At 43.2% G+C, this 26891-nt stretch overlaps 1 protein-coding gene across 5 annotated transcripts in view; it reads left to right on the plus strand.

Annotated features, from left to right (window-relative positions):
* LOC146372213 (unconventional myosin-VI-like) overlaps nucleotides 1-26891 on the plus strand; it is a 125889-nt gene that overhangs the window by 48273 nt on the left and 50725 nt on the right. For all 5 annotated transcript variants that reach the window (XM_084954444.1, XM_084954440.1, XM_084954442.1 and 2 more), the window contains exons 13-20: nucleotides 8473-8630; nucleotides 8886-8977; nucleotides 10823-10895; nucleotides 14462-14589; nucleotides 15781-15876; nucleotides 16150-16320; nucleotides 22864-22902; nucleotides 23146-23239. In XM_084954444.1, the coding sequence (XP_084810570.1) occupies nucleotides 8473-8630; nucleotides 8886-8977; nucleotides 10823-10895; nucleotides 14462-14589; nucleotides 15781-15876; nucleotides 16150-16320; nucleotides 22864-22902; nucleotides 23146-23239 (851 nt within the window). The remainder of the gene's footprint in view (nucleotides 1-8472; nucleotides 8631-8885; nucleotides 8978-10822; nucleotides 10896-14461; nucleotides 14590-15780; nucleotides 15877-16149; nucleotides 16321-22863; nucleotides 22903-23145; nucleotides 23240-26891) is intronic.

Consider the following 26891-nt stretch of genomic DNA (forward strand, 5'->3'; position numbering starts at 1 on the left):
CACTTTCCTGCTCACATTTACTCGAATATTTCCTGAAAAATGCTTCTAACTTCAGCTTTTAATTTTAAAAACTGTTATTTCACCAAGTGCATAATTGACCCTTTTTCAGTGTTATGGACAAAAGCTGAGATCTCCCAGTAAATTGAGTTGTTTTACAGTCATGTTTCTATGGCTTTTTAGCAAAGTAACAAAGATAACCAGATATAGCCGAGTTCAGCCAGAGTTTAAACTCTGATTCTTTGATGCTTCGGCTTCGGCTGCTGCGCCTTAAACAGGGTTCATGGACCTGCGATGGTGTCCAGGTGTTCAGGCGATGCAGAGCAGCACACACCGCGGTGACGTGAAACCTCCGCGGGGGTTTAACTGGTTTAACATCCCAGGACCTGGCGTCCGCATATGTGGACATCACGTTTTGAGTTGTCTAGAACAAAATACTACATTTTGCTCTACAAGGGCCTGATATCCACTTACGAGGACATTATACTGCCACTGTTCTATTGAAATTTAAAACGAACGCTGACATGTTTCCCACATATAGACGATAAACTGCAGAGCCTCATGTGTGCTGTGTATACTATCAGTGCACATCAGCACCTCCTGCTTTGTTTCTGAGGCTCTTGGAGGTTGCTCCAAGTAAAGATGACTCTTCAAGCGCGATGAGAAAAGCCAGAGTTTTAAAGACATCTCCCCTACAAGCACTTTAATCCTCACAGTCCCACGCTGTGATTACAGTGCAGCAGTCTTGTGCAGTGCAGTAATGACATCATCGACAATAACTACAAATTACTGAGAAAACGAATACGATGGGGATTCAAACTGAAGCAAGTAACCGGCTGTTGTCTTCCAGTCTATACCTACAATCCAGCAATCCAGTCAACACAGGAACATTGTGTAAATCGACTTTGTGCCCCTAACATTGAGCAGAATATTTGACTGTGTTGACATTCATTTGTTTCTCTGGGATGAGGTCTTGGAAAAACTGGGGTTTTGAGTCACTGTGGCATGCATGAATAGACTGAGAGTGTTAAAGTTGTCGTGTCTGCAGGCATACTAGAGTTCGCCTGGTTTCAAAGGCTCGTTCATGATCACTGTTCTCACCCCTTTGAACAGCGCTGATTATCTAAAGTGACATCAACAGTTTTAAACCCTTCAAAAATCCAGTTCAGTTCTGTTCATAAAATGCAGAATAGCAACAGCAACATCCTCCAGTAATACAAACCAAAGAGTGGGAAGGAAAAACTCCCTTTTAAGAGGAAGAAACCTCCTGCAGGATCAGTGAGGGATGGCCATGTGCTGCAAGAGCCCAAAATCAGCCAGTAGTTGTGAGGTCAGGTTGTCCGTTACATAAACCCTAACAAGGTTGTTTGCTCTCACTGCGGTCGCCTAATGACTTTTAGCATCGTCGCTGTGATCAGACGCTGTAGGAGGAGATTGATCGTTGATGTCATTCACATTTGGACAGACTTTGAGCTCCACCTTGGACTGGTGTTTGTTCTGCTCTGAGCTGGAGCGCCGCTCTAACCAGAACCTGCAGCAGGTGGAAACTTTTGTCCTTACTCTGAGCGTGCTGAGGCTCCAGAGCAGATCAGACGCTACACTCTGCAGTCCAAGGTTGTATTTAGAGTTTGCTCAGAGTCCACATCGGAGGGGGAATTGATTATTGCATCACAAAGTGAATAATAATGTCGTCTATTCATTTAAAAAGCATCTTCTTTCTTGCACGCCCCACGCCCTCACTGCTGCCGTAAATACAAACCATGTTCTTTGCAGAAATAACAGATTAACATGGTCACGGAGTTTTTAGTCCTTTAACATCTGCAGTTGAACAGCTTTTCACCTGCTGCTGATCTCACGTTCATAAACACAAAGACACACAAACTACTTAGAAACTTACTGAAAGGCGTCTCGTTGCTCAGTCAAACAGTCAATGTCAGGTCATCATGTCTCTGGCTGAAAGAACATAATTGCATGAAGATGCAGTTCAGAACGATTCAAACAAATGGCACGCTGGATGCATAATGAACTCGCAGAGGCTCTCTGACACGAGTCGCCTAATTACAAGTCAACAAACTGACTCATCGCGCCACCAGCGCTGTCGGGAACCTTTGATGCTTTTAAGGCTGAATGAGACTCGCTCTGTTTCGGCCGTGAAGAAGTCAGAAGACGTTTCAGTCTCGTTAGTGGCATAATTTATATTCCTCTGTGGCAGCCAAATGCGTACAAGGTTGCACAGTTTGTACTCAGGCACTCGGTAACAGCAGACTTGCGTGCACTTGTGCTGTTGTTTCATGGCTGCGTCCCTGGAGTGAACGTTTAATGGCAGCTTAGACTTGTGGAGAGTCTGTGGTCTGCTTGGAATTGCTGCGGCAGTTATAAATAAAGAGCATTCTGATCAATTTAATGCTGATGTATGGCAGATAAAACCATGCAGTGTGTCGTCTAAATCGGCATATGACGGCCATCGAAACGTCCAGTCACCTTCCCTGGCAGCGAACACGAGAGCGCAATCATTGGCCAACTTGTTGCAACGGTGCGTGAGCTGGTGGTTTGCATGGAGCTGGTTTGCTTTTATTAACCAGAAACTCAATGATGCGCCGCTTTTCCTTTCTAATCCGGTTGCTGCTCGTTGCACTTCTGTAGTGCAATACTTCAACTGATTACATAGTCTTAAAGTTTTCATATTTACTCACATGCTTAATGTGCAGCGTGTCCTTCTATAATAATGGGTGACAGTAACCTCACCATTGGCGGATCTGAGAATTTCCATCGATAAAAAGGGGTTTTCATGAATAACACTGGCATTATGAAAAGATCCTTTTTTCTGTGTGAACAGTTGTTTTCCTTTGCAGACCGTTCTCCGTCTTCTCATGTTTGTTTGAATAAAGAAGGCTGATAATTTTGGGAGCTTTATATGTCGAGGCTCATCTCTCCAAAACATTTCTAAAGCAGTTCAGTCAGAACCATGTCAGTCGAGAGAAGATTTCTACCTGTAGTAATTCTGTCTTTTCAATTCAATTCAGTTTTATTTGTACAGCGCCAAATCAGAACAGCAGTCACCTCAAGCGCTTTGTATTGTAAGGTAGACCCTACAATAATACATACAGAGAAAAACCCAACAGTCATATGACCCTTACGAACAAGCACTTTGGCGACAGTGGGAAGAAACATCCGGCAGAACCAGGGTCAGGGAGGGGCGGGGCGGGGCCATCTGCCGCGACCGTTTGGGGTGAGAGAAGGAAGACAGGATAAAAGACATGCTGTGCAAAAGAGCCGGAGATTAATAACAAGTATGCTAACAGTACAAAGCGGAGTACAGGTCAGTGACACCACCATGGGTGGAGGCAGGTTGCAAAGTGGCTTCCAGTAGTGAGGGTACCAGCTGATGGATGATGAACTGTTTGTTGCTGTTTAACTAAAGCTGTAGTACTTTGGTTTGTTCTCATCGCTTGCATAATAATTCTGTTGAATTGAATTCAATTTAATTTCTACGGCACCAAATCACAACAACAGTCGCCTCAAGGCGCTTTATATTGTACGGTAGACCCTACAATAATACATACATAGGTTATAGAACATTTTGTGAAACAGAAAGCGATATTTACTCTGTGAATAACCTCTGAAAACACTTCCTGCCATGTGCCAAAGAGCAGACTGACACAATCAGAAGGTGGGAATGGGCAGAAAAAAAACAGCATTTGGTAGTTGTTGGGAACTATTCTCGCTGAAGATCACCTTCCACCTCAGACTGCTCACCAGGACATCAGTGTGGATCGCTGGGGCAGAGAGTGATGTTCTAGCATTCAGACTTTGGGACAGCCGTAGTCTTCCTTTGTTTGTACGGTATTGTCGAATCTCGCCACGCATGTTTTAGGACGGCAACGCCTGATATTGCTGATGGCGTTGGTGTCATCAATCTTCAGTTTTTCTTGTTGTAGGGAGAACAGCACATGGATGGATAAATGGACGAGACCCCGAACGGGTCGCCAGTCCATTGCAGTTCTATAAAAGATTGTTTGTTTGTTTTTTATATAGTAATGATTAATTGATTATTTGCGAGCAAAATTGAGTATTTCACAGCTAATGAGTTAAATTACAACAGGAGTTGGTAGAGAGCAAAAACGGAGAAGAAAAACTGGGTAGATCTGAAATCAAAGATCATGTTGCTCCATAACTGAATGTAAATATTGTGTTAACAACTTGGTTTTCATAGCCCGGAATAGCCCAAGCATAAACCTGCTGAAGTGATGGCACAGTGGGAATGTGTCAGATCAGAAACCACTCTGGAGTGCTGCAGTCATACGGGGTCCATTTTCTTTTTAATTTGGTGGAAATAATGAGTGAAGTGAAATGAAAAAAAAAAAACAGAAACCAGGGAAGTGGAGTTACTTTAAAATGAAGAGGAATCAAGTGTTTTTATGTGACAAAGTAAAAGTGGAGAGAAAATTGAGTTGGGGGCGTGAAAGAGACAGACAGTGTTCTGAGCATCAGATAAAATAAGCGGTGGTAAAAGAGCGACGGGCGGCAGAAAGAACTGAAACCCAGGCGGGCAGAGTCGTACGACACCTGAAGCTTTACAGGGAACCTTTAATGTGAGTGTAATTTCAAACAGAGCGAGTGATTGGAGGGGTAATGAGTGGGAGTGGGATCTGAGCGCTCGTGCCGGCTCGTGCCGGCTGAGGTCAACAGTTAATGGCTGTTGGAGGCTTGTTCAGTGACCTCACAGAAGATCCTGCACATGTAAATGTCTCCCAGTACTTTTACTCGTCATTTCTAAGAAAAATTGTGGATCATACACTACCAGAAAGTTCGGTTCGTACTATTCCCAGATGTCATCATGTACCTCGTAGGGCCTTTGTGGTTGTTTCCTCTGCCAGTATATCATTTTTTTGTTGTTGTTGCTAAAGCCAAGCTTAAACTAAAGCTTCAATCTTACAGTCTTACATCTTAAATCTGTACTTGTGTAAATTGTGCCCTAACCTAAGGCTGCTTTTACCCATGTGTTGTGTCTGTTAATTAAAAAAGACAAGAAAAAGTGTTTATCCACTCAACCAAAGTGGATTTCTTACAAGCAAAATATGCAATCTTTCCCTCCATCCATCGCACCTGTATGATGAATGCAAATGACACTCGTGTATGTACTCGACAGCTGTGAGAGCCCCGTCTGCACATAAGTATATAAATGCAAACAAGCTAGCCACCTGCTGCAATGGGCATTCGGTGCAGTGTTGTAAATCATGCTAAGAAGGAGTCTTTTTCTTCGGGTATCATAAAAGTTGTGGTTATGACTGTCAGAAAAGTTCTGATTTGTATCTCAGTGTGCCTGAGGGGCAGTAAAACAGAGGAAAAACTGGGTTTTCAAGTTTAGCCGGTGAATGCTCCGTGTGAATGTGTCTACATGAGTGGCGGTGTAGTGCCCTCTCTTTCATATGTGAGTGCTGCTTTTTTTGGCTCAGAAGTCTGATTTAAAAGCAATCTTCTTGCGCGTGTGGTGTCTTTGAGGACGAGGCCGAGGAGCAGCTGCAGGCCAGCAGGCGTCTTCAGAGCGCAGAGTTTCTACACAAGGCGACATCAGTAATTACACCAAGAGAGAAGAGGAAGAAACACATTCTCAGCACCGAGGCTCACAGGGAATACATATTAGGCTGCTTGTACGATTAGTGTTCTGACATCATGTTGCCCTGACATTTAGACCTCTTGGTTTTTAAATGAGCAGGGCTCTCTGCAGTATTAGAACCTCCGGCTGCGGTGCCCCGGCGCCATGAATTTAACATGGAGAGAGGGCAAGGGTGAAGGAGAGGAGCTCCAGGACAGGTTATAGGCGATGAGTCCGATTTTAAGGTCCCCTCTGTGGCTGTAACTTTGGCTAAGTGCTAAAACACAAGTGCAACTCGGGTTATATTTACATTTAATTTTGAACCTCACTTGTTAAAAGCGTTAACTCTGCGAAGGCTAAGCTGTCACATATAATGGAAAGCATATCATTTTTATCTTTCCGATGCTTAATTTTGAGAGTTGATTGCAGTCACAGGAGCTTCTGGGTTTTTAAAATCTTGCATCTGCAGCACAGAGCAGCTTAGGTTGTTCTGAAAATGGTGAGAAAAGTGAAAAAGGAATTAGAATAATCCTTTTTCTATACATGCAATACATAAGTAAAAAATAAAAGTAAAAAATACATAAGTAAAAAAAACAAAAGACAAAGCAAACCAGAGATGTAATGTGATTCTCTAAAGTGAAAGCTGAGTCACTTTCCCAACAGACGTTTTAGTAAATATAGCAAGGGGCACAAACAAGGCCTGTTTTCTCTTCATTAAATTGGAAAAAGTTATCAGCAAACTAACTTTTAATAGAGTTTAAGGACCTGTGCAAACCCTGTAGCTTGGAAACAAAGAGCTAGAGATATATAACTGAATGTCGTCTGCATAGCGGTGAACAAAAATGTCCTTAGAAGTGCTCAAAATGTGGTGAAGAGGGAGCAGATGTAACAGAAACAATAAAGACCCCAGAATGGATCCGTGTTTACTTTCACTTCCACTCCCTGGTAAACTGTGTGGTTAGGGTTAAGAAAACGGTCACAGTTTGGGTTAAAATACACTGCTTCACAACACCGAGGTTAAAAAATGCAGAGTTCGTAATGTTTGTCTTGTTTTATTAATTTGACGCCTCCAAAGGAGATGTGCGTTCAAAACAAAAAACATCTGCTTTTTACTCAAAGTGCAGTAAAGAGGGAAAAGCTTTAAAATAAGGACGTCTTCTGTACCATTAAATTATAAGAAACTTAGCAGGTAGGTTGGTGGTTTGAAGCATCTTGGGTAACCGTCTATAGCTGATCGATCTCTGTGGGGGCGGTTGGACCATCTGCTGCAGGACTCCTTGTTCTAACTGAGATGGTAAATGGTAAATGGCCTGTATTTATATAGCGCTTTACTAGTCCCTAAGGACCCCAAAGCGCTTTACACATTCAGTCATCCACCCATTCACACACTGGTGATGGCAAGCTACATTGCAGCCACAGCCACCCTGGGGCGCACTGACAGAGGCGAGGCTGCCGGACACTGGCGCCACCGGGCCCTCTGACCACCACCAGTAGGCAATGGGTGAAGTGTCTTGCCCAAGGACACAACGACCAAGACTGTCTAAGCCGGGGGTCGAACCAGCAACCTTCCGATTACAAGGCGAACTCCCAACTCTTGAGCCACGATCGCCCCGATCGACTGAGCAATGACTGAGCAAACGGCTCCTCTTAATGGGTTGCAGCACTTTTAAAATGACTCCAGAGAGAAGCTGCAGCTCCTGTTTATATAGACGGTAGCGCCTACCACTCTCTTAAAGCAATAATTTATTGTTGTTATTATTAATAATAAAGTTTTAATGAATTATAAGTGTGAGAACATAGCTGAAGGTGATCTCAATTGGTGAAAATAACTGCTTTAATCGGTAAGAGAAATCTATATGAGCAAAGATGTATGTTTATGCACATGCTGGAGAATAAATTCACGATGCCTGAAATCTAAATGTGTAGCGCTTCACTGTATGTTTTCATGTATGCAAATAGACTGGAAATGCAGCTTTATTAGGTCTGCCCTTGGCTCAGGAGGTCGTCCTGCAGCATAATATATTAGAAAAATACCAACCGAGCCACCTGCAGGGATCACAACTCCCCTGATATCATGTGTGGCTTATAGAGGTATGTGCAGAGGAGATAATTTGCCGCCGAGGGAGGGAGGAGGACTTTGGGAGTCGTTATTGGGAGCTTTGGTCGTCTGAGTGCCACTCGTGTGGACTTATTTCCCAGCGTGTCCTTGAGTGCACTGCAGTCGTGCTGAAGTAAAGTCCAGAAGTAAAGCCAGCTCACAAACTCGGCCCCAGCAGCAGATTAATGCGGTGTATTTTGTCCAGCCTCTGCCGTCAGGTCACTCCATTTGTCTGCACTCAGTCTGAAGCAATTACAATGTACCTCCACAGAGCTTGCTGCCAGTTATGGTTTCTGTCGCCGTTTTATGGCCACTGCCTCCCACCCAATCCCTCTTTCTTTGCAGCTGTCAATAACACAATTACCTGCTTGGAAGGTCCAGCTAGCCCGGTTCATTTAAACCCAGCATTTATCTGCAGGTGTGTAAGCAGACTTTACACTTTATCTAGACGTGGCAGATTTGTTGTTTTGCGCTGTAAGCTCAGTGTTTTTAAATCCTGGAACAGAAAACCAGTAAAAGGGGAGTTAAAGCCAGCAGCACCGGGTATTGAGCATTTATAGCTGCCTGAGCATTATATGATGACCTGGGAGAGAGAAGAGGTTGCTGTGTCCGAGTGTCCCTGCTGGGATCTTTCTGTGGAACAAGAATTTGCTTTTGAAAGTGGAAGCCTGAGCACATGGTTTAACTTTTACACTTTCTGCCCATTTGACCATCTGTAAGTGGAAAATAAAACCTAAAATCTCTGATTTATTTAAACCTGTTATCTTTGTGTCTTTCCCAGAGTGCCGCTCAAAGTCGAGCAGGCCAACAACGCCCGGGACGCTTTGGCAAAGGCCGTGTACAGCTGTCTGTTTGACCACGTGGTGACCAGAGTCAACCAGTGCTTCCCCTTCGACTCCTCCGCCAACTTCATCGGCGTCCTGGACATCGCTGGCTTTGGTCAGTATCACAATAATAACAATAAAACATCAGAATTTCAAGGTTTTTATAGAGAACGTGTTTTTAAAACTAAGAGAAATGTTTCTGTTTGATGGTTTTAAGGGGAAAAAACCTGTTGGTTGGTTTGATAACTTGTTTTTTCTAAGGAGACAAAAAAGAAGTAATGCACGTTTTGAAAGCTCACATCACCTCAGAAATGATCCTGTAATAGTCCACTTTGCTCTGACACACATTGTGTAACGAATATATTTGCAGAGTACTTTGAGCACAACAGCTTCGAGCAATTCTGCATCAACTACTGTAACGAGAAGCTGCAGCAGTTCTTCAACGAGCGGATCCTGAAAGAGGTGAGAGCTGTTTGAAAGTAAAACCCTGCACCATCTCACCTCTGCCAGCGAACACCGTCAAATCAAAGCAGACATCTGTGGAGGACTCTCCATTTAAACTTTAAGTGTTTTTCTTGTTGCAGGCAATTCTTTTCTGAGACTAGATGTCACATTTTCAAATTGCAGGTTGCAAAGTTTTCATTTTCCAAAAGTCTGAACATGAAGTTTAAATTTTCATCTCTGCAAAACATGAATTTTACTATAATAGGTTTTATTTTAATATGAAAGTGTGCTTCAGCTTTATTGCTGTTTATGTCAGAAAACTTTTCCTACTTGTTCTACCTTTTATTTGCACTTTAAGCAGACACATGCCCAAATACCCTCAACCTGGCTCCATGGCTGAGCCTTTCACACTGTTTACATCAGATCCTCACATGATCTCTGGAGAGACTCCCGTTCCCTGCGTTCTCTGGAGCTTTTCTGAAGCATGTAGCATCCAGCAGGAGTTTACCTCCGATACGGACGGACTTTTACCTACGCTGTTCTCTCAGCGTAGAGATGTTAACACCTTAAATGTGAGCTAGACTCGCATTTAAGGTGGAAAAGTATATCTGTTGCTTTTTCTAAGCTTCAGAAATAAAAATCTGTAAAAGTCAGAAACCTTACTAAGATATAAATCTGGCTGATGATCCCTTCAGGATCATCTTCTTGTGCATTGCTGGACCGTTTTCTGTGTCCTTTTATTGTACCTGTTCCACTGCAGAGTGTTCAAGATCTCATCCACTATGTCAAAATGGCGCTCTTTAGACTCCACAGGAAGTGAAGGACATTTAAGGGAAGACGATCTGCTGAAGAGGACTGGTGGTCCTCGTTTAGACCATCTTTTGATGGTTTTTCTGGCCCATTATCAGCACGGCCGCTATGACAGATTTGACAGCTCTCCTTGAAAGTTAGAAGATCCTTAAAGGTGATTTGTCATTTTTGAGTCATCGACAAAAGTCCTGAACTTTTGTGAACACACTTCGTAGAAGGACCGGCCTTTAGGCTGGTCTCGCCACAGCAGACCGGTGTGTTGTCTGCGCTACTAACAAAGCTCAGAATTGAAAGGTGGGAAGTTTCGTGCTGATTTTAGTAAACTTCTTCTTGGAACAGAAGTTGTTTCTTTTCTTTCACTTGACATCCTCTCAAGTTCAGATGAAACTCTTCACTTGCTACTTCTATCAGCACCCAAACAGTCATTAGCAACAGGTGGCACGGAGACTGACGGCGTCCAAGTCTGTGAAACACTGCGTTTCTGTTTGGGAAAATAACAACGCTCTCTTTGAAGGTCTTCTTATAATAAAGGAGAAGGAACTCGAGTGCTCAGACCTCCGCCAACACACAGCGTTTGCTGACCTTGGAAAGCCACAGCCTCCTTAATGGGTTTATTGTCGTCGGGAGCTGTTTCCAACAAAAGAAATGCTGTTTAGTTGAAGACCCTGAGGTCCCTCTGTCAGACTGTTGTGTAATCATAGTTCACTCGCAGAATCCAGAGTTTTGGATCAGTGCCGTAATTGAATCATCTGCTCTGTCTGTAGACCGCAGACCTCAGAGAAGGGCCACATTAAACACTGGATTGTGTTTGACTTTCCCTCGACTGTGTTCTAACAGCAGCTGTCTGTTTCTTACCTTTACTCCTCGTTTGCCCAAACATCTGTCTGCAGCATGAAAAGCCCCATCACCTTTAGATGCTCATTTTTGCATGAAAGTGTAATAGCAGAAAGCCTGGCCTAAGCGCCACTTGTCCCTGCCCTCGTTAGACGAACGCCGGGCATGCCGTGAATACCGTTATGATTTCTCATTAGAAATTTCTCTGTTGCATTCCAGGAGCAAGAGCTGTACCAGCGGGAGGGGCTGGGAGTCAACGAGGTTCACTACGTCGACAATCAGGACTGCATAGGTATGAAGACGCCACTCCTCGCTCAGCTCGCGTGATTGTGCATTCAGAGCAGCTGCAGTCACTCCTCTGTGCCGATGAAATTCTCTGCAGAGGGGTTTGATATTTGTTCTCTTTTACACCACTCCTTTTATTAGTGCATAGAGCATAATGTGAACAATTCCCTACTCCAACTGTGCACCTCAGATACCCAACAAAGGTGCAAAAAGCAGTTCAAATTCCTCTTTAAATATCTAGATGGTGCATGAATGTGTGGAGGGGATTTGATCAGCTTCCCCCCATTTCTGCTCTGGAACAACCAGTGCAAGAGTTAAAGAGCTGATGAGGACGTAAATCCCTTTGGTTTGATACTAAACCTTCAGCGCACGCAGAGTAATGCATCTTTAAAAATCCCGCCTGCGGCTTTCACACAAAGTTTTGGCGTTAATGTGGAGAGAAGATTTCCTTCTGATCCTCTGATCAGTGCTACATCTTATCTTTTGTGTGGTTTATTATATTGATATTTAGAGCTATATTTTTTTAATATTCCTAAAGAAACACAGACTCATCCAGCTGTTTTCACTTCTCGAGCTGTTACTATAAAATTTCATCTCACACAAATAAAGTGTAATAAACCCGTTAAAATCTCTTCCTGAGAGTAAGTGCTCTGAGACCAAATGCTGGCTGAGTTTTTAACACTTTGTGTAGCACTTTATTGCGAGAAGCAACCTCGAGGCTGAAGTGAATGAATCCCCATTAGACTCTAACATTGAAATGTCCAACTATAAGGCTGAAATAAGCACGTTTACGGTGTCTGTGGATATTGGGGGAATCTTTGTGTGCTGCGTCCAATACAGTTTATGAATGCATCTCGCTAACCAAGCGATAACCTCTCACTCTGATTTAAATGTGGTCATTTCAGGAGCCAACACATCAATGCCTAAAATCCTTAGAGTTCAGAATCTGCAGTCAAAAATAAATAGCTGACTTCCAGACAGTGTTCGTTTCATTGGTTTTCATCATAGGTTTCATCAGCAGTAATTTCTTTCAGGCAAAAACACAATAGCTAAATAAAATCTAATGCACGAGGACGAAAACCATGACGTACTGAAACTTCTGTCAACGAATAAAAATGGGATGAAAGCCTTTCGGGGAGACGAGATCCAATCAGAACTAATTAGGTTCTGATTAATTGAGGGGCGTTAGCTAACTCCCATGCAAAAATAGCACTGCTTCAAAGATGGCTGTGCCCTAAAAATGAAATAGTTTATTTGCAGTGTGCCGTATTAAAGGAGAGCTAGGCCTCATAAAATTTTATTGTATACGAAAGAAAAAGAGCTTTGTATTTATATGTCGGCCCTATATGTAAGAGTGTCCTGTAAAAGCTGCTCATTATCCACCTCACTGCTCATCATCCTCAGTTTTAGGAGAGCTGCCTCTCTTCACTTTGACCTCCGAGCCTCGGTGCCGCTTCAAAGACCGCAAAGAGGACGAACAACGAAGCCCCCAATCCTGTGAACTCCCGTCCTGACTGAAATGTGTCTTAATAGTTCATAAACATGGAGGGAGACTGATGTGACAGGGCAATCTAAGGGGAAGGAGGTTAATGATGCTTTCTGTGCTTTCAGTATGAGATGTTTAACTACAGCAGAGCGAGCTGCAGGGAGGCGGGAGGCAGGCTGTGCTCGCTGGCTCGTAGATTACCGAAATGCGGTTGTTTGTTTGCTGGTTTGGATTCCCGTTGCGTGTTATAAAAGGAGAAGCTCCTCTTTGTTCAGGGGACGTAAAAATCACAGTTGATGTAGCAGAAAATTACATTTGTACAAGCAGCGGCCACGTGACTGCACACAGAACAAGGCGGAGATGGAAACGAACAGGAGGAGGAGGAGTGGGAACTATTAAAAAGTTCTTTAACGTCACACAAGTTTGTTCGAAGCGTTACTTTCACTTCATTCAGGTTTTATTAACTCGTGCAGCCATGTGCGCTTTCGTTTGTTGCTGGTTGTCTCCTGTGATGGAGAGAAGGTGGACGGATTGAGCAATGGAGGGGCAGATGACGGGATGCCTCCCGAGGTTTTTGCTGCTCAAAGCTCTGCTGACCTTCATTTGCTGAATAGTTTGTGAGTAGGAGTCTCCATCAAAGAGCCTCTACTGTGCAGCATGTCAGTTCCTGTCAGGAAACGTTACTGAAAAAGATTGCTAAAGCTCACGTAGGTAGGTAATCATATCTTCTAAACAATCCCCCACGTCATCCTCTGAATCAGTCAGTCATCCCACGTAAACTTCCGCCCCTGCGCCTCAGTTTTCTGGCTGTTTGTTCAGCGCTGACAGCTTTTCCTTCACAGGCGTGTTGTCGGTCACTGCAGACCTCACCTTCTTCCTTTATTTTCTTCTTTCTGTTAAAATAATCTTTAAAATAACATTTTGAAAGTAGGATCTGTAGCAAATTCAGAACATTTAAAGGGAAGGTTCTTTCTCCAGCTTCTTATTTTTTAGAGGAGCTGTTAAAAGTTAAAAATGAGCTTCCTAAATAGTTGTTTTTTAGGTTCTTGTAGACATTTCTGTGCCTGACATGACCCACTCTATGACATCATACAGATACAAGAAGAGAAAAGGTTCTCTGAAACTGAGGTTTGGTGATCTCTTTATCTGAAACTTTGCTCATTTTTAATATGAACACCTCCCAGTGGAACCAGAACAAGAAGGAAACGTCCACTTTAAGCTCAGTACACAGAAATAAAACAATACCACAACACCAAGTTCAGCTGTGTAATATACTGTATAGTAACAGGAAGCTTCCATTTATCTTTATGCTGTCTGATTGTTTAAATAACCATTCACGTCTCTCCTGGTGTGATGAGATATGCTCACAACCCAGGATGGTTCAGAAAAAGAATCTGTCTTTGTAAAACTCACAGCTTTGATCTCTCAAAGTCACACATTGGGCTTCGCCAACAACGAGACTTAATCATTTATTTTTATACTTACAACTGTTTTTGACTTAAATATGCAGAGAAACTGGTTTTTACTTAACATTTCCATGTCAGGACCTTGCAGAAATAAAAATGCATCAAACTTCCATCACGTTAGATTTTGATACTTTTGTAGGAGAAAGGAGCAAAAGTTGGTGCACAGCACAAAACAGGAAGTAAGCAGTGAGTCCTCGGGTGTCCCAGTCTCCGTCATCAGGAGCTTGAAGCTCATTACGTCCTTAAATTGAGCCGTGGCTCTTCTCTTTAAAATGGGTCAATGACTTTTAATAGTGAGAAGGATTTGATGTTAAACTAATAAAATAAAAATCACTTCTGCACCATCCGAGAGAACTAAACTGCACTAATGCAATAATAATAATTATGATTTGGTAAATTAGGTCCCCATCACCTTTCAAGTCAGACCAGGTCAAGGAGAAACTGTTACAATCTCCACGCCTCTTCCGATTCGATTAAACTTTAATTTGAATTTGCCTACGTCGCACCCTCCGTGATTCAATCGGTCGCGTAGCCCGTCAGCCTCGGGGTGATCCGCCGCAGCTTCATTAAGAGGACACGCAGCGTTTATTTTTCTCACGCTTGTCACGGTTTTCCCCGCAGACCTGGTGGAGGCGAAGGTGGTCGGCATCCTGGACATCCTGGACGAAGAGAACCGTCTACCTCAACCCAGTGACCAGCACTTTACCGACACCGTTCACAACAAACACAAGGACCACTTCCGCCTGACTGTAAGTGACCGCACAAAGGAAGGAAAGTCAGGGAAGCATGCCACTTTTAACGCGAGGCTTTTATGGGACTCGGGGAATGTTTGATTTACTCAGGAGATTCTCTCTGAATCATTTCAGCTTAATCTTTAGACTCAGAAAAAAACTGGAGCTGATTTATATGCTGACATGTTTGTCTGAGTCTCCTTGTTTTACCCCATTCCTCCAAATAAATCTGCTGCAAGGCCTATTTAGACCTTATTTTCCCTGTTTTGGCCTCTTGGGCAGCATTCAGGGTGGGCTGATATTAAACCTGAGAGACTACAGATTACACGCAGAGCTGGAAAAAGTGCTTTTTTTCCTCGCTCTATCTCTCAGGTAAAGGAAGTTCTAGTTTCGTTTTCGGCTTTGTAAATTTACCAGCTGCTAAAAGCACTATTAAAATTAATAGAAATCCCAAGTGGTTCACCTCATTTTGTGTCCCAACAATTAGTTCTTTATATGTAAATGTGAAAATGGCTGTCGCCAAACTGAGTCCTGAAATTGTTGCTTCTGTCCAAACAGCAGCCAAAAAACTTTATAAGACAAAGATTAGCTGCTCGTTCTCACATTGACGTGTTTCGACGAGTAAATGTTTCGACTTTCCACCTGGGTCTGAAGACCTGCAGCAGGTGAAAATCTGTTACCTGTGCCTGCACGCAGGGTTCAGTGATGCTGCAGAGCAGAACAGCTGATATCACCAACTGCATTTAAAGGTGGTGGCACTACAGCCTGAACGCGAGATGATGGACTCACTGCTCCGATATTTATCGCCACTAAAGATTATTAGCCGAGGAGCACTTTATCTGCAGTATTAAACAATAACTTATCAACAAGGAGCTTCACCTTCTACCATGGCTCCTTAATTTTAAAGCTTTTATTGATAATTGGGATAATATTGATGATATTGATAAACACAAAAAATGGGAACTTTTGATATTGACTTGAAGTTTTGAGTTTCAGTGGAGTGACGTGGAGCCTCAGAGTGACGTGATCTCACTGACGGTTAAATTACTGGCATCAAATCTTAATCTTCCCAGCAGCGAGTGATTGGCAGGACTGGGAATTAGTTTTCCATCGTAAATGGGAAGCATGCATGAACTCTGCTGAGTCTGCAGAGTTTTAGTGTGTGCGTGTTTCCACCCGTGTTCAGGTGCATGTGTGTGTGTCCTGCAGGTACCCAGGAAGTCTAAGCTGACCGTCCACAGGAACGTGAGGGACGATGAAGGATTTATCATCAGGCACTTTGCAGGAGCCGTGTGCTACGAGACGGTGCGTCACCAGAACACACTGCGGCGTCTTCAAAATGAATCATTTCTTTTCTCTGATCACTCGACTGCAGAAAACTCAACTTTTAACATGAAAGCGTGCCATCATTGAGATGAGAGTGTTAAAAACATACCGAGCGTAGCTGCGGAGAGATTCAAGTCATAAAATCGTGTAGAGATTTTTCCTTCTGCAGTTAAGCAGGCGTATCAGAAACGGGAACAAAAAGAAGAGACTCGAACCGAGCGCCCCGTTCACGCTGAAATGTTTCTCCTTCAGACCAAGTTTGTGGAGAAGAACAACGACGCCCTGCACATGTCTCTGGAGTGTCTCGTCAGCGAGTCCAAGGATCGCTTCGTCCGCGAGCTGTTCGAGAACTCCAACAACAGCAAAGACGTGAAGCAGAAAGCCGGAAAACTCAGCTTCATCAGCGTCGGCAACAAGTTTAAGGTGAGCAGCAAAAAAAAAAAAGATCCAATCCAAGATGCGATGTGTGATACAAATACTTGTAGATATTTATGACCACCAGGACATGTACTGCTCTGTGGAGAACAGGCTGAGGCTAATTAAAAGTCTTTGCCACCACTGGCTCGTCTGACTCTGATGAAGACGTCCTGTCTGTCAAAAAAAAAAAAAAAGAGCTGCTACACCTCATTAATGGCTTGAATTAACGATGTGCTCCAGACTTCATCCCCTCAGATCCCGGCTCATTGTCCAGTCTGCTCAGGCGGCGCTTTGGGCCCCGGCCAGTTCATACTCACACTTCTTCTTTACTAAATGCTTGTTGTATGTTTAGTTTAGGATGATCTGATACAAGCAATGTTGCAAACCTGTTATGTAGCTATCAAAAATGCAGGCCTCTGTCAGCTTACACAAAACACCCCGAGGCTAAAAGGAGCTCCTAACTGGTTGAGCTGGGAAAACTCGGGCCTAATTTGAAGACTCTTCAGATTTTGGTGTGAGAGTACAGGTTGCTTGAATAAGCCCTTTAGGGCTGACAGAATACCCTCAGTGTGTTCTCTCCAGCATCTCCTGGGCCTGCCCCGTGGACTTCTCCCAGGTGGACATGCCCGAAGCACCTCACCTCACCTAGGAGGTGTTTCTGGTCAGATGCCCAAACCATGTGAAATCACTCTTTTCACCTCGGCTGTTCTCCTCGCCCTCCACTTTCATCCTACAATCTGCTCCCCTTATTCCTTACCCGCTCAACTCATCCCCAACCTTAAGTGGGCACAGCATGAGTTTGAGCTGCAAATTCTCATCATCGCTCGATGAAGCGATATACACAATTCCAGAGGCCAGCGGGCTCATTCAAGGGTTCCCACTCATCCTTAAAAAGGCTTAAAATGTCATTTTAAAATTTAAGGTAATTAAATGCTTTAAAATCATCGTCTGGCTCAAAAAGCTTTTTTTTTAGAGAGAGAGAGGATAATCTGAGGGGCTGCGCAGAGGCCTAGTTTAACATAAATAACGATGATGATAACTGTGAATCATGCAAAGCTACTCTGCTCTAGTCCATAAAGCAGAATAATTCCTAAATGTTTAGTCTGCCTCATTATATACATGTCTGACTGATTGTTATAATAAAGCCGACAGTGCCCAGGCTCACCTCCGAGGTCCCGTAGGTACAAAGAGTCAAAGTAAATGTATGAAATCTTCATCAAGAACATAATTTTTCACCTAAAAACAGTCAGATGAGCGTCTCTCTTTCACCCTGAGCACAGAGATAGCAACGTCTTTGCTGTCAGCTGGAGTTATAAACGGAGGATTTTTATTCTCCTCCATCGTGACTCATCCAGCTCAGCCTCTCACCTTGATGTGCGCTCTAATGTGTCACCTAACCAAAGGCAAGGTGAGCCAAAAACCACAGCGCCTGGCTCCACTCAATCATCCCTCCTAAAATATATAAATATATATATTTAATGGAGAAAAAATAACCTGAGGTAGTGATGGCCAGGTGTATTTAACAGGGTCAAAGCCAGAGAGCAGCGAGGTGTCCAGTACAAATGGTTAAAGGATTTGTTTCTTTTCTTTTTTTTTTTAATTAAAGACGCGGGAATGCAATAAATTAATTTTCATGTGTACAGTGACAGTGATTTATATCAACAGGTCCTCCAACATTCATAACAGGCCTATGTTGCAAAAGTCTGAAACAACAGCAGGAGGGAAAAAGTGTTTACTGGAGGCCATTTTTAACCTCGCCCTGCATTTTTTCCAGGCTTAAAATTAATTGAACAATTGACTGATAAGAGTTTCATTTCCACGAGGGGCCTCGTTTCTTTCCATTTCCTGACAAATTAAGGAGAAAGGAGGTCTGGAGTTGTTTGCACTGTTTAATTTACATTTGGCAGCTTTCAGAATAGCCTGATAATGAAATGCAATAGTTCAGCCTCGAAGTAATAAATGCATGAAATAGTTTTTCAGCATTAGCTGAATAAGGTGTCCTTAGTTATTTAATTTGTAAGCCAATAGACATGTCCTTGTCAGAAATCACACCCGGTGTTGCTGGAGGTCAGCGTAATGCCATTTTTAGGGCCAAGCAGAATAAACATCATTTGTTTTCTGAATTTAGAAGTAGAAAATTACAGCGGATTGAGGCCTTTATGTCTGTAGTTTATTTCAATGATTTGTGTCATCCTTCTTCACAGATTCGTAAAACTGGGTGTCATCTGCATAGGAAAGAATGTATGTATAATGAGAAAAGTATTGGGCCTAGTTGAGAGCCCTGTGGAACTCTAAGACTAACTTCTAACTAACAGCTTCTAGTTTCTGTAATAAAATGTTATGATCAGTGAATTTTAGTGCTCTAGCTTTGAAGAGCACAGGGACAAGTTCACTGTGGCCGGTTTTCTTGTTGTTTAATGACAAAGCAATAAGACGGGAGCTGTGGAGTCGGCTGGATACTTTGGATTTGAGCAGCAGCTGTTTGTCTAAATTCTTAATAAGTTATCCAAAAGTGGTGCCGGTTCAAGTGATGAAGGATTATTATGAAGCACAGTCGGTACCAAAGAATCTGCCGGCCATTACAATGAGCCTTGTATGGAGGAGTAAGGAGTCTTGCATGAGACTAATCTTAAGTTTGATTTCCACTTCCTGTTTGTTTAAGTTTATAAAACAATCATATTTTGGGATGAAGTAGACCCTTTTTTACGATATTAATGCTTTACCCCATGGAGACGACATTTGAAGACCTTCCCCCGACCTTTAATGCCGAGTTTTCACACCTCAGTGTAGATGAACATAGACATGGTTTGACAACCATTAGAACAGTTTCCAGGTTTTTCCAAGGGTAGCTGCATAGACAGAGACCGAATCACTGATTTCTGCTGCACATCCACTCATTATGTTTTATAGGTAGGCAGAAAATATGTCAGAAAACAGCTTCAGGTGTTATTCCTGGTAGGCTCTGTCACAGTTAACTGAAGGCATCTCTTCTTATTTGTAGTCATCCTCACAGTAAGTGTTTTTAATCATAGTCTGCTGACTGAATTGGGCCAGTACTCTTCAGGATTGGTCCACTGGTTTTCTGTCCAGCTGAGTACTTTTTAGGAAAAGTGGCTCTCCATCACGAAGCTATGTGGAAAGTTCCCACAGTAATGAGTCACAGAACAGCAGCGAATTTAAAAGTATGTGAGGATAAATATACACTTCAAATTTAGATGTGATAAGGTAATTACATGAAGCAGACATTTTTCTAATGTAGCACCATTTTTATCAAATTTGTTGGTGCACATGGATTATATTGTCAGCCAGGTGAGGTCAGCTGACCAGCTGAAACTGTCCGATGAAGGTCAGTGTTTCCTGTGGGTTTATTGCTTTTGGATTTGGGGATGTGCCTCAGGCTGCACTGTTTCTGTGACGCACGAGGAGAATGTTTGAAAACCGTGAATGTCCAACGTGGAAGATCAACTAAACTGATGCTTTCAGGAAAACAAAGAACAAGTCATGTTTGTCTGCCGCTGCACCAGCGAAAACATCCCGCGGTCGTTCAAGAGGGTTTAACTCGAGTCCGTGCAGACTGGATTTAGTCGTTATTACGTGTGTTAGTGTGTTCTGTGTTTTCCTCATCCCGGCGCTTCTCCTCCTCCTCCCCTTCCTGAGCCCTCACTATTCGAGCTATGATTACGGTTCAAAAGGTGTACCGGAGGACCCAGACGGGAGGCGAGCCGTGGGTGCAGAGGCGAGCGAGGTGGGGAAAATGAGCAGTGATAAATCCGAGACGGTGGAGGTGATGGAGACGCTGCTTCCTGGAGCTGCAGCGATGAAGGGAGATTGTGATCCTTGCAGGTTTTCATTATAACCAGACACCGTGGCTTTGCCCCACTTCAGTGACCAAATACATCATAACAAAGGTGTCCTGCTCCAAAGGCTCATCCAGACATGGCTGATAATTCACCTGCCTGCCTCCGAATCATCTGCATGCTCCTCTGTTATGAATTACAAAGTCATCGTGCAGCAGCAGACCTGACTGGGTCAGATTGCATTAGCAGCTGTTTGTCTGTTTGCATGAGCATGACTGAGAGAGCAGATGTAAATAACATCATAAACGCTTTACAGACATTTAAACCTTTAAATGGAGCGGAGGCCGGCCGTCCGTGCATTCTTCTGCTTTTTGTTCCGCGCAGCTGCTTTTCATCAGCACATGTAGGCTGCTGCAGATAAAAGGCAGTTATGTAAGCCGTAACACACTCGCATACGTCCTCTCACGAGAAAATGGATGAGGCGAAGGCCAAGTCCATCATTTTATTAGAGCATCTTCAAGTATATGACTGTGTTAATTCCACAAGCAATTACAGTAAGCAGATGGATGGAAAGGCTTTCAAGCTGTCATGCCTTTTTTAGCCTTACCTGTGCCGTGGCTTTAAGGGAGACAGGGTGAGTTAGTTTTTTCATCACTGCAGTTTGTCATTACTTAATTATATCACCAAAACCTGCAAAACTGATGATTTTCCAATCAGCCTTAAACGTAATTTGCACAGCTGCTGCAGTGGCTTTTTAGAAAGTTTGACAAAATAATTTTTTAAGCATTTTTAATACAACACTTCCGAAACTTAACCAGCAGGGTCTCAGAAAAAGGCGTTGGGTTTTAAATAATGAAGGGTCAAGAAACTATCCCTGCACCATCGCATCACCGTCAGTCTGAACAGTGGATACAAGACAAGATGGGTCCATGCTTTCGCTAAACTCTGACCCTACCTGTCCTCGTCATGTGTCCTCATCCGCATCACATGACCTTAAAAATGCTTAAAAATAAATATCTGGTGCTCTTCCTCAGCCCTGCACTGATTCTCTGGTCAGGCTCACCAGCCTGCAGAGCTTCTTCTTCTGTAGTTATTGTGGTGCTCAGTTTGTGAAAGCGTGAGAAAAAATTGAGTTTTCGAGACGGCTTCCTGCTCGTATATGACAGTGTTTGCCACATCAGCCGAGGGCGTCATCGCGAGCCTGGATTGGCCGTTGTGTCCGCCAAACACATTAGTGGACAAACAAGGACGTTGTTGTGGTGTTAATTGCCGTTAGCGGGCCATCCTTTGCAATCTGTCACTGTTTGCTTGGCTTCACTGTGCGCTCATCTGTCTTCCATTATACCCCCTAATCAGTATACATCATTTACATTTGCATATGTTCACATTCACAGATGTTCCTCGTGTCCACAGTCACATCAAGAAAAGCTATAAGAAGCTTTAATAATGCAAGCATTAGTGAGAAGTTTCCCCTCTCTGAATCCATTTCTGTGCTGATTTGTAACTCTGACTGTTGTTTGGAACAAACATTTTTTTAAAGAAAAGGCAGAGACCTGATCAGAAACTGCACCCAGCAGCTTACTGGGTACAAATATGCTGATAATGTAGATTTACAAAGGTTTTGGTTCCGTATCAGAAGCGCTGCCTGCAGACAGGGCGGTCCTGCCGTCTCCCTGCGAATCTTCTTCTCTCTCCAATCACAATTTTACCTTGTATCTGCTCCTCTTCCTGGAAAAATAGAGAAAAGATGCCTCCCTGCCTTGCTTTGACTGTAAATGTCATTCTACCAATTCTACTTATTATCTAAGTTTGGGACATTCTGTTCGGACTCCGTAGGCCCAGAAAATATCCTCCTGACTTTTAACCAGCATGATGTGTAAGCATGTTTTGCAAAACCCTCAGAACTTCTACATGTCAATCACGATAATTCAATTCAGTCATGGCGCTGAATGAAGCTTCTGACCTTCATTACATGGAGTGCCAACTCTTTAATGCGCACAGCAATGTGTAAAAATCATAAAAAACAACTTTATTTAATCATTTTATCCCTAACAGCAGCAGCAGTCTGCAGATGGACAAATGTGCTGCTTTCAGGGATTTTTGTATGTTGTTTGCAGCCCAGTTAGCCAAATCTGATCTCCTCGGCACTCGTCTCTGTGCAGATGCACAGCTGCTAGCTTTCAGAGGAAGGTGCAGGTTCAGGCGGTACATCCCACCTAAACCAGCCAATTATGGACTGAAGGTCTGATATGACTGTCACGCGAAAACTGTGCAACCTCCTATCCCACATGGTCGTGTAACCCCTGAAATTTGAAGTAAAAGCACTTTGTGACGCTTTCTTTAGTCAATTATCAGAAAGCAGATCAACATCCACAGTAGCAGCGTGATACATCACATGATAGTGATGTTCACTGGAGAAACCAGACTTTGGCTTTAACAATGAAGTTTGTAGCAGGACTTGAACGTGTTTATATTCTCTGAACATGTAACGTGGATCTCCTGTCCTCGTGAAGCTATGAGGGCTCAGAAATGCTGGGAAAATGATTTAAAAGGAGCAATTTTGAACCGACTCCTTGTGCATTCTTACGGCCTTTGACTGGGAAAATACTGTGATGTGATGTGGAATAACCCATACCCAGTTTTGCAGTCACATGATGGATGTCGGGCGATTGTGTGTCTGCCTGTCTCTTGAGGTTTTCTCAGTTTGTTTGAATAAAAGTGATGATGCGTCTCCCTCCTCTGTCTCCCGCAGACCCAGCTGAATATTCTCCTGGACAAGCTCCGCAGCACGGTCAGTGTTTGCTCCTCTTTTGTTTTCATGATTGATGTTGCGAGCCGTCCTGTCCGTACATCTCCACAGTCCCCACCGCAGTCCCCACCTCCCCTCCCCCTCGGCGCCGTGCATCACGTCCTGAGCCCGATATGATGAATGTCATGAATTTGTGATGTAGGTTGTGGATCATGCTGTTGGTGTAATAACTTGTTTCATCTTCTCCGCTCTGGTTTCTTTACCCCCCAACTCCTCCTCCTCCAGGGCTCCAGTTTTATTCGCTGCATTAAGCCGAACCTGAAGATGGTCAGTCACCAGTTTGAAGGAGCTCAGATCCTCTCCCAGCTGCAGTGCTCTGGTCAGTGTTTCCTGCACACTCTGATTTTAATGTTTGCACCTGGAAGGAAGTGAGGTCATTTCACTTCCTGTCTATTCTGTCTTTTTGAAGAAGCAAAACATGTCAGGGCCTCGTTGTTCTGGCGTTTGAACACTTTTAATAGACTTAACAGTCTCCTCAAGACACTTTGTATTGTAAAGCAAGACTCTACAATAATAGAAAGGAAAACCCCAAGAATCAGATGACCTGCTATGAACAAGCACTTGGCAACAGTGGGGAGGAAAAACTCCCTTTTAACAGGAAGAAACCTCAGACAGATCCAGACTTGGGGAGGGGCGGGGCCATCTGCAGTGAGGGAGGAAGTTGTGACAAAGACATGCTGTGGATGAGAGACAGAGATGAATAATAACTAATGAAGCGTAACTAAGGGAGGATTCAAGGTCACCTGATCCAGCCCTAACTATACGCTTTAGTCTTTAAGCCTAATCTTAAAGATAGAGATAGTGTCTGTCTCCTGAATCAAAACTGGAAGCTGGTTCCACAGAACAGGGGCCTGAAAACTGTGCAGTTCATAAATGGCAGCACATTATTACAATGGTTATGGGTTTTGGACAGTTTTCTTTCTTCACCAACAAAAACCTCACAGTACAAGTGTCACATTAGCTCTCTGTTAGTAAAAGTTAATGTTCTGGCACTGTCTGTGTGCCTGAGGTTTGAGATTTTCCCATAAACTGTGCCTCAAACAGCAGTGCGTAGGTCTGACGTCCAAAGACGGCTGATTGTTTACTTATTAAAAAAAAAATCTGTCCTTCTGTCCACAGCTGTTGATAAGAAAAAAACTTCTGTGTGACTATTTTATAATCTCCCCTTCAGCGCGTTTCACACATCTGTTATCAGTACGTCCTATTTGTCCTATTTAAATGACAAAAAACATGCAGCGCCTTTACAGGTGACACCGAGACTGCAAATAAGAACAAAATGTCACGAAATCTCCGAAAAACACGGAAAAATGTAACCAGAGAGAGAGGGCGACACAAAAAGGAGGCAGTGACTCATCATCTTTTACAACAAACAAGGATGTTTTTCAGAAAAGTCTGCGGGAAAATAACAAGGGTTCAACGGTGTGAGAGCAAGGTTTGTGAATCATTTAAAAAACGAGTTTAAAAGTTGGACAGAAGGAAAACAAAGTGAGTTTAAAAAGTGACAAAACAGCTGAAGGTGAGCTTTCTGTCTTTATCTCCACAATAAAGCTCTCGCACTGTCTTGTGTTGTAAATCAAACGCACCCAAACCGCCCACTGTTGGGTCAGGATCAAGCAAAGGTGATACGCCTTTGGCCAGACTGTGATTAGGTTGTGATTAGGAGACCCTCATCTTGGAAGGATCACTGCATGATATTTGTCAGGTAACACACAGTTGCTAACCAAAATAATGTGCTAATTTTTTCCATAATTAAGGAGCTCGGCAGGTTTGTTTTGGCCCGGTGTGCTCCGAGAACACGATTTCAGGTAGAGCTTCGTTTCGGTTACACAGACCTGCAGATTTCATCAGTAATACAAGCAGGAGAGTGCATCAGGAAAACAAACGGTCTGAAATTCTTTAGAGCTGCTGTTGATCTGATCGTCCCCACAAATGCCAGCTCACCTGTGGAAAAGCCACTCGTGGATGAAGCAGGTATGAGGCCTGTTCTTCCCTCTGTGCCTTTGACCGGACGTAGAGTCGATCCGAGGTCGGTGCTCTTCCCGCTGTCACGTTGTCTTTTCTGCATGTTTTTATCCTCCGAGGCAGAAACTCCTCTCAGGCACAGTGCGCGCAACGCAACACTGCAGGGAGGCGTGCTGCCTTCAGGGCAAACTCGGGGACTACATGTCTCTCTCCTCACCATCCCGAAAGGTTCACAGCTCACAGAAACACAAAGCTGGCAGCACATCTGCGAAAAACTCAGCTCGGCACATTTTAAAAGTCAGTTCAGGTTTTAGGACGACGTCTTCGTTGGAGGTGTCATTTTATTTGTATTTCTTCTTCTTTCTTTTTTTTTTTATAAAATAATAATAATAATAATTGGGACATTAACGGCATTTAATTTTAGATTTTAGAACAGAAAGCTTTTTGTGTCAGGTTTGATTTTATTTTTTGATTTTATTTTGAAGCTTTGATCTGCTCCCATACTGCACATTAAACTCCAGCTCATGATTTACAGTCAGGAAGATGTTTATAGGCTGTTAGTAAAAAACGCGGAGATGCTACACACTTTAACATATCTCACTGCCATCAAATTAAAAAATGATGCCATTTTTCCTGAAGATGGTTGTTTAAGAAAAAAAAATGTGTGATGTGTTTTCTGTGAGTGATGCTGTTTTTTATTGCACATCTGTAAAGGAAATGGCTTCATTAATAACACGCACAACAAAATGGGAGCTTCCAAATAAAAACGAGTGCAACAAAGTGCTTGTTTATGCCAATGATCTTGTTTTCCTAATTGTTGGAGCTCATCGCTCGTAGTTCAAATTAAACTGTAAATCAACCTCCACGGCGGCACTGCAAGAAGAGAAATTGCGACAGATGTGTTTCATTAAAAGATTTATATTTTTTAAAAAAGGTGTTAAAAAGGATTTGAAATGTGTTTTTGATGCAGCTTTGATTTGATAACTCATGAAAAGTGCAAATAACAGAGGATTTACTAAAGCACGAGAACAAAAGTTGATTTTAAATTGATTCTGTTAATTACTTTTTCTTGCCTTTTTTTTTTTTTTTTTAAGTAAATGTAAATTGTAACCAGTCGGTATTTTAAGCATACCCAGCTGGCCTGTATTTCCTGTGGTCCTGCTTGTGACTGTGGCCTTATTCTTAAACATTTTCTTTTCCCCTCTGTGAGATTCACCCCCATCTCTTCCCTGTCCTCGGCTTTGGAGGTAAAGAAGTGATGAGTTCAGATTTAATATCCTCAGAGATTCGGTTCATGCTCGCAGAGCTCAGATACCCGCTGAACTCTTTATCAGTTTTATTGTGCTGAGAATCGAAGTGTTGTTGGTCTGGAGTAGACGTGAGAGACCTCTGTGTACCAGCTCGACACAGTCAGGGCCCAAAGGGGGAAGCTCATCAACAGCCGGGGCAAAGAACCTCTGAAAATGAGATGTAGATTTAATCTGAGCCTGAGACGGGGTAGGGTTGTCTGACCCGAGCTGCCTTGAGCAGAATGTACAGATAGACTTAGAGGGCTTAAGTAAATCAGTCCACGTTGAAGTTGTGATACACCTTGCGAGTTAGATGCAGGACTTGATAACCACGTGTGGTGTTACAGCTGCTGGAGGGGAGGCTCACAGATTCAGGGTTTCTTTTCTTCTTCAAACAAAAGCGCGGATCAGCTTTTAATACCTTCATGCCCCCCAAAAGGGCTCCAAGGTGAAAGCCCACACTTCTGAAAATTGCCTCCATGTAGCTGTGAAGGGTGATGTTTCAATTAAAGATGATATCAAATCCCCAAACAGGAAGCCGTGCAATTACAGCTGAAAGCCCGATATGAGTTGTGTTCAGCTCGGGGCCAGCACTCAACAACTTTCAGCTTTATCTGAATACACAAGAGGGAACTTCTCTTATCACGGGGCAGCGGGCGGAGGAAGTCATTCAGCAGAAGAAGTGCTTCGCGGTCGATGGGCTGAAGGTAATGATGGGGA

Source organism: Perissodus microlepis, chromosome 15 (genome assembly GCF_051167445.1).
Source record: "Perissodus microlepis isolate ML-2025 ecotype Zambia chromosome 15, ASM5116744v1, whole genome shotgun sequence".
NCBI lineage: Eukaryota > Metazoa > Chordata > Actinopteri > Cichliformes > Cichlidae > Perissodus > Perissodus microlepis.